Below are 14,432 nucleotides of genomic sequence, written 5' to 3'. Positions count from 1 at the left end.
TGTTCCGCGGAGAGGAGCGGCCGACAGAGCGCCGCGGGGAGGGGGCGGGCGCGGAGCCGCCGTCGAGCCGGGCTCACTTCCTAGGAGCGAGGGGGGACCGGAGCGTGCCGCGGGCTGCGGACGGACCAGTGCGTGTGCATCTCTCTCTGCCCTCTCTCTCGCATGTGCCTCTAGGGCTCTTCCCGCGTACGCGCGCACATCCCCACCCGCCGGGCTGCGCTCCGGGCAGGGCGATGCGGGCGGCGGGGCGGTAGCTCCCCGTGCTTCCCTGCGGGGCAGCGGCCGCTTGCCCCCGCCACCAGCGCCGCAGAGCAGAGCCCCGCGGGGCGCTCGGGACGGGTGGCGGGGCGCGCTCCGCCTGCCTCCCGGGGCGGTGAATCCCGCCGCGCCGGAGGGAGGAGAGCCTCGCTCGGCAGACGCCTCGCCTGCGCGCCGCTCCTCCGCCGCCGCCCCGGGCTGAGGACGGGGTAAGCGGCCTCCGCGGGGGTCTGAGGAGCCTTTCCCACCCCACTTCCCCTTCGCCTGCTCCTGGCTTTCCTCGGCGGCTCCTCTGGCTGCCGCACCGAGCCGCGCGGGGCTGCTCATCTGTACGTATGCCTGCGCCGGGAGCGAGCTCCGTGCCTGCCCCTGCTCCCGCTGCCCGGGCGCTCTCCTCCTCCTCCCTCGCGGACCTTTGCTGCTCTGTTTGCTTCCCCCCCCCCCCCCCCAAGCCCTCTCCGCTCCGCTTTTGTTGTGCGGTGCCGGGGTGTGCTCGCTGCCCGCCGCCGCGGTGGGGTCCGCGGAGGGGCGCGGAGCAGGCCGGGCCCTGGGGCGGCCGCGGCCGGGTATCGGCGGGTGGGTTCTCCCCTCCCGCGGGTTGGCGGTGATAAATCCGGGAGCGCTTCTGCCAGCGTAAACTGGGGCCCGGTGGGTTTGCGCTGTTTGTCGTGGAAAGTTCAACTTGCTCCTCAGCATGCCCTGCTCTTGCCCTTTCCTGCCCGTGACGAAGGAAGTGTTGCCTCGCTGGCTGCGTGCGGGGAGCTCGGTGGCGAGGTGTTTTCGGAGCACCTTGTGAGCGTGTGTTTTTCTCTGTCGTTGCGGCCAGCTTGGCTCCCAGATGGCCAATTCCCTCAACGGCCGGAACCCGCGCAAGGGACGGATCCTGGGCTTCATTGATGCCATTCAGGATGCTGTGGGCCCCCCTAAGCAGGCAGCTGCCGACCGGAGGACTGTGGAAAAGACCTGGAAGCTTATGGACAAAGTGGTGAGTGTCTCTGTACGCGCGGTGAAGAATGGGGCTATTTAAATAGGCTCACATAGGGAAACGGTGTCTTCCTGCATCTCAAACTGCTGTGCGCTGTGTGCCTCGGGAAGTAAGGGGACTTATGGTTTAGGTTATTTGAGCACTATTCGTCTCTTTTTTTTTTTTTTTTTCTTTTTCCTATGGCTTCTGGCTACGTGTTTTGGGTCTTTTTAATCTTGGTTTGTGAAGGGAAAACAAATGTGTGTGTTTGCCTTAGGCTATTGTTATTTTCAGAGCCTTTAAAATGACTCAAACTTGAAGAGCTGTCCTAACGAGAAGCTGCTTAACTTAAACTTGTAATCACATATTCTGTGTGTTTCGTGTTGGATCACATTGTTAGTCTGCAAACGAGACCTCTGAAGTATGAAACTCAAGTTCAGCTAATCGTCCTGTGAGACATGCCCATGATGGCAACATAGATATGTTTGTGCTTTTAGGAATGTGCGTGGGGACTGGGGGATGTCACTCCTGTCAGTTTAGTAAACAGATTAGTATGGCACGCCTATCTTTTAAGCATGTGTTCTGCATTTTAATGATTTTTAAGTACTTCTGCTCTTCATTTTGAAACTGGAAATACACTGTACTGAAACGCATTTTTCAGGAAGTGGGGGATAGACTGTGTTTTTTCACATCTTATGGTTCTCTGCACCAGCCTGGTAGATTTTGTTCAGTATTGCACAAAGTGTCAGCTTGTATGATGCTAGATAAACTAAGAGAGTTTCTTACCAATGGTAGGAACAGTTTAATTGTAACACGGAAAACCGTTTAGGAGGTTCAGGCAGGCACCCTGTAAGAGGTGCTGCTTGAGACTTGCCTCTTGAAACTGCTGGGGAGTGAGGGATGCTACCTGTTAGCCTTGGGTCTGTATGGCAAGAAAGTTGTGACTTTAAGGAAAAAAGTTATAACTGGGTGATTCTTTGCTGCAGCTGTTTGCTTTCCGCGTGGCTCTTGCAAAATGCAGATGTTTACCATTTCTTGAAGTTCATAGTAGTTATACTGACACTGGGGATTATTTCATGTAATATGCTGTGACAAGTGGTAATTCTGAAGTATCTGATTGAGTCCTTGAATGCTTTCCTTTTTGATGTTTTAAGAGTAGCATTTGTATTTCCACCAGCATTTCTGATTATGTTTATGAACTTGGAAAACAGCCTTGATAGAAATGGGTACTGTCACAAGGACTTTGTTGACATTTCCCTGTTAATGATCAGGATGCTGTAAACAGTGAGCATCTTGTAGTAGGAACTGCTGTTACAAATACTTGGAAGCAGGCGCTCTTCAGTAGAAGAAGTTTTCAGCTTGGAAACCAGGAATCCAGTTTGTTGTTGTTGAAACCACGTGGGGAATGTACTACTTAATTCCTCCCCCCAGCCCTGTGCCAGGCCATTTACAAATCTATATGGCAAGGTTGTCCACTGATGGGCTTCTGTATTCATGGCTACCCCACTGCTTGGACCTGTGGATTGCTTTTATTCAGCTAATAGAGGGTAACTATTACTATTTGTATAACTGTCTCTGTTACAGCAGAGCTTTGGAACAACCAGTAAAGTCTGTTCTGTAGGCTTGATGTTGGGATGAGCTTTCTTTTTCATTTTAGTGGATAAGTGTCCTCAATTTGGATCTTTAATGTATCCTCTTTAAGCTGCTCTCAGTTAATCAAATTGTATTTCCAAATGATATTAAAGTATACCAGACAGGATGATGTCATAGTGTGAAGAATGCTGTAGCTTGCTGCTTGAGTTTTTAGCATTTGGTGCTTATAGTGGAAGGATGTGTTTGAGCAAATTTAATATGTTGGCAAACAAATCCAAGTCTCTTAGCCTTATGTGGCAGTAGGCACAGGAAGGTCATTTTCTCCTCTGCCTAGATCAAAACCAGGGATTAAAATCAGAAATAGAAACCTGCTTGATCAACTCTCATTTCAAATCCCATTTCTGGAGCGTGTTCTGTGTCTCATTTCTCTGGTGGGTCACTGATCAAATTAATACCTAGTGAAGGCAGTAGGCTCTGGGGTGTCCCCCATGGTAACATTGTGGCTTTGAGGCCTATTTCCCTTGCTGTAATAATAGTCATTACCCTTGTTTATTCTTTAACTATAGTAGCTGTGATAACCATCTTTTTGTTGCAACCAGGTAGCTGAAGTTTTCTCCTAAAGGTGTTAGGAAAAGGGAGAATGAAAATAAAGCAAAACTATTATCCTGTCCAAAAGACGAGAAAAGAGAGGCCTTAAAAACTAGGGGCAGAGCTCAAATTTTCTGGTTTACATTTCTTTCTTGCTTAAAATTATCGTTCTTTACTTTTCCTTCATTTCTTTGTGTAACTTCCTTCTTTGGCAAATGAAATTTTCTGCATGAATGATTTGTTCGCAACAAAAAGGGATTAGCCAGTTCTATAAATATGCCTACTCTATAAGACCTATAATATGAAAGTGGTTTTATGGTGTATGTGAAAGTTCTGGCTACTTGGATACTATGCAGACTTCTTTCTGTAGAATTGATTGTGCAGCATGCTTTGGAGTTGTTCAGATTTCATGGTAATGCTTATTTTCCATGGGCTGGTACTTCAGCTGTTAGAATAGGCAGAAGCTTGCGGTTCTGAAGAAGTGTCTTGTCTCTAAACTTCTGTTACCAGTGTGAAAAAATCAAGGGTTTTGAAAGAGTTCCTTAGCAGGACAGAACTGGAGTCGTTGGGGTAGTTCTCCTGGTAAGAGCCCTGTCTGCAGGGACTAGTAGTAATTATATATTAAAAAGAAAAGAAAATCTTCTAAATAATCAGTGAATAGGGATTGTTATTTGTCTGCATGTGCTGTATGCTTCATCTGCATCTTCCCTTGTATACTTCAGCCACTGGGATCTGTGCTGAGGTTTACTGTTGTGTCCTGTTTTATATGAATTCACAATTTCAAATGCATTATTAAAAGAACGTAAACTGTTTGCATCAATGTCCAGTTTCCCTGCTGCTTTTCTCATGGGTGAGCAGTAGCTTTACCATTAAGAACCCAAAACAGTTTTGTAAGTTCCTTTGCAGTGCAAAAGATAATATTCCTTTTATGGTTTTGAAGGCAAGCCTCCTTTCTAGTGCTAGCATCATGTAGGCAAGTTGACCATTTATCTCGTAAATTTCTAGGAAGCAAATTACTGGTTTTGAAACATGCCATGTGTTCTGGAAAGCTCACATCCTGTAAATAAATAAATAAAAGCATTGTTAACAAACAACTCCAAGTCTTCCTTTAAACTCTGTGTAAATTACATGGGATGTCTTTATTTTCTGCTGAGATTCTAAACTAATGATTTTAGAGCCTGGAAACTAGCTGTGTATTACCATTAGAGAGTAATTATTATCTTGAGGAAAAACTTTGGGAGAGGAAGCCTATTACATTCCCAGGGGAGCAGTTAATTTACTGCTCTGGCTATGTAGAGTTGGCAGTACTATTTGTGCACACTTCACTCTTACGGGTTTCAAGACGATAAAATCGTGATGCATTCTGAAGAGGATTTTTCTTAAACAGGAGTATTTCAGCAGCTTTTAATCACTCTGCAGTACTCTCATGCAGTGGGCCTGGGAATGATTGTATTTTCTTCTGTGAAGTTCAACACTATTGTCTAAACCGTTTGGGCGCTCTCTCATGGCCCACCCAGTTGTTTTGACTCTGACTATATAAATGGGGATGGCAGTTTGACTTGCTATTTAATAACTGTCTAAGAGCAAATTAGAGTGTGTCTAATACTGTTGACTTAGAGGTAATACAGCTTTTACTAACTTAGTAATGTGGTTTTCTTTAAATTAACATTTGCAGACATCAAAGTTCTCAACAGCATCTAAGTGAGTTCACAGAGCACAGTAGCTCAAAGTATGTTGGTTGTTCTTTGCAACACTTTCTGTAATAGCTACACGAATGTGTAAACTTCCCCATCAATCGCATGTCATTGCTCCACAAGGGATCTAGAAAAGACCAAAGACCGTGGTCAATTCTAACTATGGTGTTTCTTAGTGTATCACCTGGTCAAAAGTGATAGGAAGTTTTATGTCCTGTATACACTGTGGAAAAAGAATAAACATTAAAACAAAGAATTCAAAGCTTCTCTCTTTCTAATCATAAGAAAGTATAAATGGCCATACAAAATCAGCCGTCCTTGTGCATATGTTGTATCAGTGTTATTAGTGCTTGTTCAAGTTTGGGAACATATGGCTCAGTTGCAATGTGGTAGGTGTTGAATCAGCACTTGCAATATTCTCAGCTGAGAAGATCAGTAATCGGTCACCTCTGTGTTTTGATGAGAAGGCTCTTTCAGAAAGAAACCCATCTCTCTGTGGAAAATGAAATACATTGCAGATAAGCTAACTTTTGGCAGGAAGAAATATGATGGAGCAGATTTCATCAGTTTTCCTGGTTGGCACCTTCCTGGTTAAGTTCTTCAGAATTTGTTGTTGGTAGCATCGTGTGTTGTAGCTTTCTGGGGAATTGTTATGGTTTCTGACTGCAGAGCTATCTTTGTGCTGCCTGTGGTGTGTCAAAGTGTTTACTTTGTCTTTTTTGGCCTGCCTGGCAGAAAATCCGTGGTCAGTAGACCGTTCTGAAGTGTGCAAGCACTGCTGCTCTGATGGAGTCCGCTCACTGTGGCTGACAACAGTGTTTAGCAGATGTCCTACTCATTACATACCCTGTTTTAGCTGTTCCTTGTATTGTCTTTGACTAGCATTAGGTGCTTAAACAGGTTGTGTTAGGGCTTCTGTATGTTGCTTGAGCAAAAGTTCTTTTGTCAAATGAGTCCAGGACTTTCAATGTAATTATTTGCTTTAAAAAGTGGATAGAAGATACAAATTTCTGGGGAAAAGTCATTGTCTACATACAATAGGCATCCATTACTCTCATCTCTGAAGAGGCCATGGAATTAATGCCATACAATTTAAGTGAATTATCTTCAAAGATGTTATGAGTAGTGTATTTATTTTGGGGGGGGGGGGGACGACAGGGGGACGACACTGGCGAGGTGATGGAAAGGGAGTTGTGTTTTACCTCCATAGACATTACAGTAAGTTTGTCTGGAAGTTACCAAGTTAGCAGTTTCAAAATCTGTTTCTGGGAGGTTGGGATAATGTCTTAGCTCTTCACAGTTAGGATTGCACTCTATTGCTTCTGTGATTCTGGAGTAAGTACTCGGTTTTACCCTGAGTGAGGTAGTGAAAGGAGCATAGATTTGTTTCTGTTTACCTCAATGAGAGAGAGATTTCTTAGTAACTTGCTGACTGCGTTTCATGTTTTTTCTTAGGCTGAATGCTTGCTAAATATATACATGCTTACTTCCAGTCATAACAATGCACAAATCACACAGTGATATGATTCATGTCCGCTCCTAAAGGGTTGCTGAGGGATGCTTTGGAAAGTGCAATATAGAGGTCTTTATTTTTGGTTGGGGTTTTTTTTTCCCTTTTGAATCCTGTGTTCTTTTGAAGAAAGGTATGTGTGCCACTTCTGGTGTATTGGTAAATCTTTTGCGTCAGCAGATGTCATTTCTTACTGCTTACTTTTAATTGTGAACTGCTGTGGTATGTGTCAGGACATCCTGACTCTGGAAACCATATGGTTTACCAGCCATCTCTTTACAAACTTACTTCCTTTGGACTCAAGCCTTGTGTACTCTGTAAAGTGGAGGAAAGCCTTGTACTGCTTCACAGGATCGCTGACTTGAACTAAATATTAGCATTTTTTCAGGCAGAATGCATCAGCTTGAGTTGTACTATAGAAGAAATGTTGTATTACTGTTTTAGAGGCTTCTTCCAAGGTGAAGGTTCTAGTACTGTGCTGTGTTTATGTCTGTAAACTGAGCAGGTGAAGTCTTGTAAGGCACGATAACCACAGGATCCTGTTTTGATGTCTGTGTGACTATGTAGTGATACTGAACTGAGGAAGACTGTAGAACATCTGTAAGAGAAACTAATTCTTTATTACTGGATGTTCTTTTTTTGTGGAGTTGAATGGGCCATCTGTTGAAAATACAGCAACCAGCATAAACAACTTGCTTTTCCCTGTTGTTTTTGTATCTTTAATGGCATGTCTGATATATGAAACAGCTTACAGTCTGCATGTTGGCATATCTGATTCAAAAGATAGACTCTCAGAAAGAGAATTAATTCTTTGTTCATGAGATTTAAGTTAAATAAGCAATGCAAATGACTGCAGCCTTCTCTGCTTGTGGTCTGTTCTCGTTGCTGACATTTTTTTTTGCCCCTGAATATATGTTTCCCTCTCTTCAGATTTCTTTTATTTCCTTTTCCCCTGTGCTTGTTGGTCCAGAAAGCTGCAGTGCCTGATCAGTGCTATGGATTTGTGTCACCCAGAGTTGGCTTTGGGAAGAGCGTCCATCTTGTTCCAAGCTTTCACTAAATCAGAAATTACAGAGAACAAAAGTTCAGGTGAAGAATATGTGTTTTTCATAAAGGTTTTCCCTTGGGATTCCTGTTCTTGTAACTCTTCTGCAAAAAGAAATTCGCGTGTGTCTCTGCATGGGTGGTTTTCATATCTGCACATGAAAAACAAAATTCTTTCCTCGTGTTTCTGAAATCTCCTGGAGTTCTGTCTGTCAGCTGAACTTCAGCATAACTAAAAGAAAACATTTCATCTCCTTAAGTCCCTGCTAGGACCTTTGGTCTTCATCCTGCCTTCACTCAGACAATTTCACTTGAACTGCTGTTATAGAAGTTGTGTCTGAATCCTTCAGATCAATCCATTCACCTAAATCTCTCATTGAGGCCTTGCTATTTTTGTGTATCGGTAAGTTCAGCTTGTTTTTCTGACCTTGGAAGAATGCCATCGCATCCAGCCTTCACTCTTTGAGAATGCTGCTTCAGGCATCTCCTAACCCACAACTTGAACCTTGTTGTCTTTGTCTTTGTCTTGATAAAGAGCATCTTTATCACATGAAATATAAACAGGTTATTTTCAGAGTCTCTTACTGTCTCGCTCTTGCAGTTATAGAGTGCGGTTCCAGACTTTGTCACCTGATGAAGAGATGAGCAAACATCTTTGTGCTTTACTTTTTTTTTTCCCTATTGTTGTTTCCTCCCAGCTTCTTCCTCAACCTGGGCATAATTCTTTTGTGAGCCACTGAATTATTTTAGAGTTAGAGCTTGCCTTGAAACTTTGGTGTTTATATCTAGAAATGCTTAACTGCTGCTGCCCTGAACCGCTTTAGCATGTTGAACTGTGTTATGCTCATGTATGCATGTTTGCCAGCATCTATCTGCTGTGCTTTCTGTTTCCTACTGAGAGTGTAAATTTCTCTGTGGGAAGGACTGTGTGTTGTACAACACATCAGAAGGGTGTTCCTCATCCATTGCTTGGGCGAGCAGTTGAAAGAATAATGCAGATTACTGAAGTGACCAGTGATCAGTGAAATGAGGGGAGCTGTTGTAAAAGTCATGACTAGACTTCTTACTTTGTAAAACTTGGTAGGGCTTTTGTCCGCTCTTCTATATCTGTTTCTCCATTTGTGACCCCCATTAACCTAAATCTAACTGCCTGGTGTGTTTTCGTGCTTGTTTCTGAAGGGAAAAAGAATGTGTTTGCTTTGCTGATTGTGGTACGTGAAGGTCTGCTAGTGGCAACTGTATTAAGACAGTGAATTTCATAATGGTTTAGATCTAGAAATTGAAGGACGGGTCAGCAATATTGATACAGCTTTAAGTTTAGATGTGAATGTTATAGGAGACAAGTCTGTGTCTGTCCTTTCCCTCCCTCCACCCCAGAATGCTCAAGACTGCACTCTTTTGAAGTTGATACACTAGTAGGAATAGGGATCTGCTTTTAGCAGTATTAAGATGTTTTTGCAGCCTCCTTAGTTATGTCAAAAGAATGTCAAAGTCACTGATACATAACGTGGCAATCCCCAAATGATACCTGTGAAACTTTAATACCGTAAGGACTTAATTTTGTCAAAAGTATTTGCACGTGTACAGCTGCACACACATCTAGAACGTGTCCCTCTGCAGAGTTTTAGTGAGCATAGATAGTTCAGTGCAGTAGCACTCAAAACCTACCTGTTAGCTTTGATCTCTTTTGCTTTCTAGAACAGAGCATCAAAGAACAAACTACCAGAGAATCTAGGTAGCCAGGTGATGATTACTCTAACCTTGTTTTTAGGAAACAGAAACAGTACCACCTTCTTCCATAAACATTATAGCGGAGAGTAGATTCAAATAAAGGTGTTCAGTTCATCTGAAGCTTATTCTTTAATATATATAATCTTTATTATATATATAATTTTATATCTATAATATATAAATTAATTTTTGTGCTGTTTAGAAGCATAATGATTCCAAGTCCATTAAGTTGTTATCTTTTATTACAGCCATGAATGGGAAAACACTGGGTGTATAATGTTTTGTTTCCTGGTTTATAATACTTGTTTGTGAGTGGCTTAAGTTCTGTGTGTCATAACTACCATCTTTTGAATCAGTGGAATAGTTCAGACCACTTTCATTTGTGTAGACCTTTCAAACTTAAAATTCCTATAGGTTCCAAGAGGTTATATTGTTGGATAAAGAGAGAGCCAGCAGGTGACAAGGTCAGTTCTTAATAGACATTTCAACATCCATAGGGAAGTTCACCTGTAGCAAACAGATCCATAGGAAAGTACTGTTCATGGCATTAGTTGCATACTCTGTTTTGATAATATGCTCCTTAGCATATAATAGGCAGGCAAATACAATCTTGCTTTAAATGCAGAGCCCACAGCTATGTAAGCTTATTGGCTTTTTGTAGATGTGAAAGAATTAAGTTAAACTTTACGTCCTTTGACATTAGAGACTATGTTGGGGCTTTGTGCAATGTAAATGAAGTAGCATTTAGCTGTTTGTGCTTGAAGGTTAGTGAAGATGCTTACATCTGTTAAGATGTCAGATCAGTTTTTGCCTCGACGTATCTTTTACGTTCTCTTGTTTTCATTTGTAGGTAAGATTGTGCCAAAACCCGAAGCTTCAACTGAAGAACAGCCCACCTTACATACTTGACATTTTACCTGACACTTACCAACATTTACGACTTATCCTGAGCAAATATGATGACAACCAGAAACTTGCCCAGCTCAGTGAGAATGAGTATTTTAAAATCTACATCGACAGCCTCATGAAGAAATCTAAACGGGCTATAAGACTCTTCAAAGAAGGGAAGGAAAGAATGTACGAGGAGCAGTCACAGGACAGGTAGGTGAAATATTTGAGTATGGAGTAGATTGTCTGGCTTGTCTGCATTCTTAACACTGTTTATCTGCAGCCATTGTGTTTTGACATTATTAATTCTTTAAAGAGCAGAAATATTTATGGTTTGGATTCATTGACCCTGCAGGTCAGTCAGTCATTTGCTGGGTTTGTTCCACTGTGTGCTCTTATCTGTCGCTTTGTGACCTTAAAACCAAGTGCATTTCCTCCATAAAACATTCACTTTGTTGTAATTACTTATTCACAGCGCCTTACAGTATGTAGTTTTCCCTCTGGCAGGGAGTGACTGTTACTTGGATTGAGCTTGATCTCCCTACTCCAGTTCTTAGAACTGTGGGAGCCATGATGAGTATTGACTTACAGTTTATACAAGCTATGAAATGGAGCAAAGCAATATTCACATTTCTGAGATATTATGTGATGTTGGCATAAGGTGATGATAATGTTAGTTTGGTGCAGAAAAGCCTTTTCAGAAACCTAATGGATTCCTGATCTGCAGTGGTTCCGTTTTAATAACAGGGATTAATGTCCACTTTGTGTACTCTTGGTGGTGAGTGAGGAGGGTTTTAATACTTGATTTTGTTGCCTGACATTTAAAAAATGGTATTTCTAGAACCTTTGCAAAATCTGCAGTTCCATTTTAGAAGGGGTGCAGTAGTATTGTGGCAATTAGACTCTGTCATGCATGGCATAGCTTTAAATCTGTTAAAGCAAAAGATATGACGCTGTTTCCAGAGTCTCCCCATTTTAAAGGAGATAGTGAAGGGTGGGAGATAGAGAGGAAGCGGAGGGAGGATTGAATGCCTGCCATTCTGTCTGCACCTGAGCTCAGAGGCAGGGTTGCAGTATAGTTTTACAGCTGGTGAAAGCGTTGGCAGAAGCAGTGAAATGCCTACATTCTTGTAAATGTCACTGCTGTTATGTTTGATTTATACATATGCTCCTGACAGATTTCTAGCCATGATTATAGCTATTCAGTATATTCTGGTAGTCTCCTGTGCTTGATGGGGTGGCTGAAGCTTGCCTAATGTCAAAGGATTTTTCTTTCAAGTATGTAAAGACTGTCCAATTGCAAATACACTTGCAGCAGTTTGCCTAGGAGGAGCAAAATACACTGTTTGAATTATGTTAGCGATAAGACTTCTGCTTGGGTTCATAAGGAAGACTTGTCCCTGTAGATGTGTTCTTTCCAGAACCCCTGGAAAAATTGCTCAGCACTGAGCCTATGGGTTCTTTTTTTATCACCCCATTTCTTGTATGTGCAGAAGTCATTGTGTTGCAGAGGAAATCGGAGCTTTTTACGGTAAGGGAAATTTGACATAAACGGTTGCATTATGTAAACAGGTTTTATTTTGACTTCCTTATGTTGTATGAAACCCAGATTTACTTATGGTTTTGCTTACAGTTAGCAATAAATTAAAGCCAGTTTCTGTGTCAGTTTTTCAAAACAGTCTGCTATATACTGAGTACAGTCACTCAAACTGTCTGAGAAACTCTATCTGGTTGGTCAAGCTGCTCTTTTCTTTGCAGTTACCCGCTTCATTTCCTGCATAAAGGTAACAGTGGTGATATAAGGATGTCTTCTGTGAAGCAGACTGGTTTTGAAGAAGGTGCAGTTAGCGTATTTACTGTCATTTATTTGCGAGATGATTGGAGAGGAGGGATTTTAAAACATAGTAATGAAGTGCACTGAGTCGCAGTAACTACTTCAGGCGCTCTAAATTGGTATCTCAGAAGGTGACAACTCTTATTTTGCCTGTCAGGTGGATTTCGAAGCTTGAGGAAAGGAGTACAATAGAACTGTTTCTGCTGTGCTGAAACTGCTGTGTTTCCTACAGAATCTGCATTCTGTCTCTCAAAATGCTTAAACAAACAAAAAGAGTAAGCACTGTTTCAGCACTTCATGTGTCATGCCATTGTTAAGTTGAAGTCTACACCTTTGAACTTCAGGGCACCATCCTTCATCTACTGGTGGTGTTTTATCACCAGAGTGTGTACCCTAGTTGGAAGCTCAATGAAAGAGTGCTTGCTTGCTGAGCCCTATGCCTAGGCGATTGTTTGCTCAGCAGTGCTTCAACATACATCATCATGTTAATGTTTGGGAAGTGAGTAAAAGAAGCTGTTAAATGTTTTTAGCTTCGTTGTTTCCAAATACATCTGAGTAATGCTATTTAGGGTTATGATGCAAATTGCTTAAATAAATGTTTTTGCAGATGGTTTTAAAATGAATGTCCAAATGGATGTGCAGTCAGCTTTCAGAAAAGGCAAACCCAAAACCTTTCATGTTGACACCTGGCCCGTATCTGTGGTTTTCAGTCTTACATTTCTGTTTTGTTTTGTGTTTGTCTCTAGTTTCTAGATTAAAAAGTCATCGTGAAAAGGAGAGGCTTTCTTATTTTCAGGCTGCATTTGAAAGCGTTCTCTCTCTGTATTTCATTGGTATACTTTTAACCTTATTAGGGTTATTGAATAATCTTTAACTTCTATAGTGATGGTACTTTTAGGAACCAGTGCCAAAGTAAACGTGATTTTATTTGCCTGATGATGACACAAAAATTGCTCTATTGTGAAGAACTTGCCATGAATTTTAATTCCTAAAGATCCTGCGGATGAACCAAGATAAGTCAGATCATGTAGAAATGGCATATACAGCAAACAAAAGTTTATACTGTGATGGTGTCGCCTCTCTGTGTTCCATGTCAGACACACATGATGTTTAAGAGTAGTTGGTGCTTTCATTCTGTAATCTTGGGTGATTCTTGCTAAGCAGAGAAAATACAGCTTGCAAGCTTATTCATAGAATGATAGAATAGTTAGGGCTGGAAAGGACCTTTGCCTCCAGCTGTGTCAGGGGTGGTTTAGGTTAGATAGCAGGTTAAAACTTCTTCACCGAAAGGGCTGACAAGTGTTAGAACAGGCTGCCTGGGGAAGTGGTTGAATCGGTACCCCCGGAGACATTTAAAAAAGCTTATTGTTTATGAATTGCATCTACCTTCAGGGTATGGTGTCTGGTATCAACTTACGTCCTCCCATAGTCCTCTTGCTTAGTGAAGTAAGGGATGGTGTTTAATAAATGTGGTAAACTGTGCTAGATTTAGGCTGAGCTTCAGTTTTTCTAAGTATGAAGTATTTTAAAGCTGTTTTTTTGGGTCACACATTTTACTTTTTAAAGGTTATTAGTACAGGCTTGTTAAATTTTCAGATTCAGGTACATCTGCTTTTCTTAAAAGTCTTTCTGTGTCTTTGAGGGTCTGGGATTTTGGTTGTGATTCTTTTTTTTCCCCGTCTCCTTTGTTGTTTATTGGGAAGTGGACTAAAGCTGGAAAACGTCATTTCTGTCAAGTCCAAACTTCCCTTTTTTCTTGCTGCATTCCAGAATTATGCATCCAGGAAAAAAAAAATCAAAACTCTGTAGACTGGTAGTTTTTTCAAACAAATATGTTAGCCAGGTGTAGAAACCAAGCACTTAAGTTACAGTAATGGCTAGAGAAGGAGTAAAGTAGCAATGGGGAGTGTACATATAGATTCATTCAAGATGCTGGACATCGTCTTCAGGGCTAACACAACCATTTCTTAGTAATGGAGACAAATGTGAGAGTTTTCTTGTGCTTGCCTGTAAATTGTGTCTGTGGACAAATATGTTTTGGGATGGAACTTGTTCGTTTCAGCATTCTCTGCCTTCTGCTATGTGCTCTGTGTGTGCAGAGAAGAGGAAAGTGTTAAACCAGGGTGGATATTTATTTTTAGTAATCAGTTAAATGCTTCTTGGTTCAGCCAGAATTGGTTGGCTGTGTGCGTTCAAGTGCCATTGCAGAAGTGGGAGAGGAAGATAACGGGAGAAATGGGTATTTCTTCAATAGTGGGCAGAACAGATGAAGATTGGAAGAGCTGAGGTGTTCCGGGGCTTGATGTGCAGAGAGGTGTGTATGTAGGG

At 42.0% G+C, this 14,432-nt stretch overlaps 1 protein-coding gene across 3 annotated transcripts in view; it reads left to right on the top strand.

Moving 5' to 3' along the window:
- Positions 1-264: 264 nt before the first annotated feature.
- Positions 265-14,432, top strand: part of CBLB (Cbl proto-oncogene B) — a 118,107-nt gene continuing 103,939 nt past the window's right edge. For all 3 annotated transcript variants that reach the window (XM_062623896.1, XM_062623895.1, XM_062623894.1), the window contains exons 1-3: positions 265-467; positions 1,085-1,243; positions 10,233-10,483. In XM_062623896.1, coding sequence (XP_062479880.1) covers positions 1,097-1,243; positions 10,233-10,483 — 398 coding nt within the window. In that variant the 5' untranslated portion in view covers positions 265-467; positions 1,085-1,096. The remainder of the gene's footprint in view (positions 468-1,084; positions 1,244-10,232; positions 10,484-14,432) is intronic.

The sequence above is a fragment of the Pezoporus occidentalis genome, unplaced genomic scaffold (genome assembly GCF_034315485.1).
Source record: "Pezoporus occidentalis ecotype Australia unplaced genomic scaffold, CSIRO_AGI_Poc_V1 ctg26, whole genome shotgun sequence".
Lineage (NCBI taxonomy): Eukaryota > Metazoa > Chordata > Aves > Psittaciformes > Psittacidae > Pezoporus > Pezoporus occidentalis.
The sequence above is the reverse complement of the archived record's forward strand: the minus strand, read 5'-3'. Positions and strand labels throughout refer to the sequence as shown.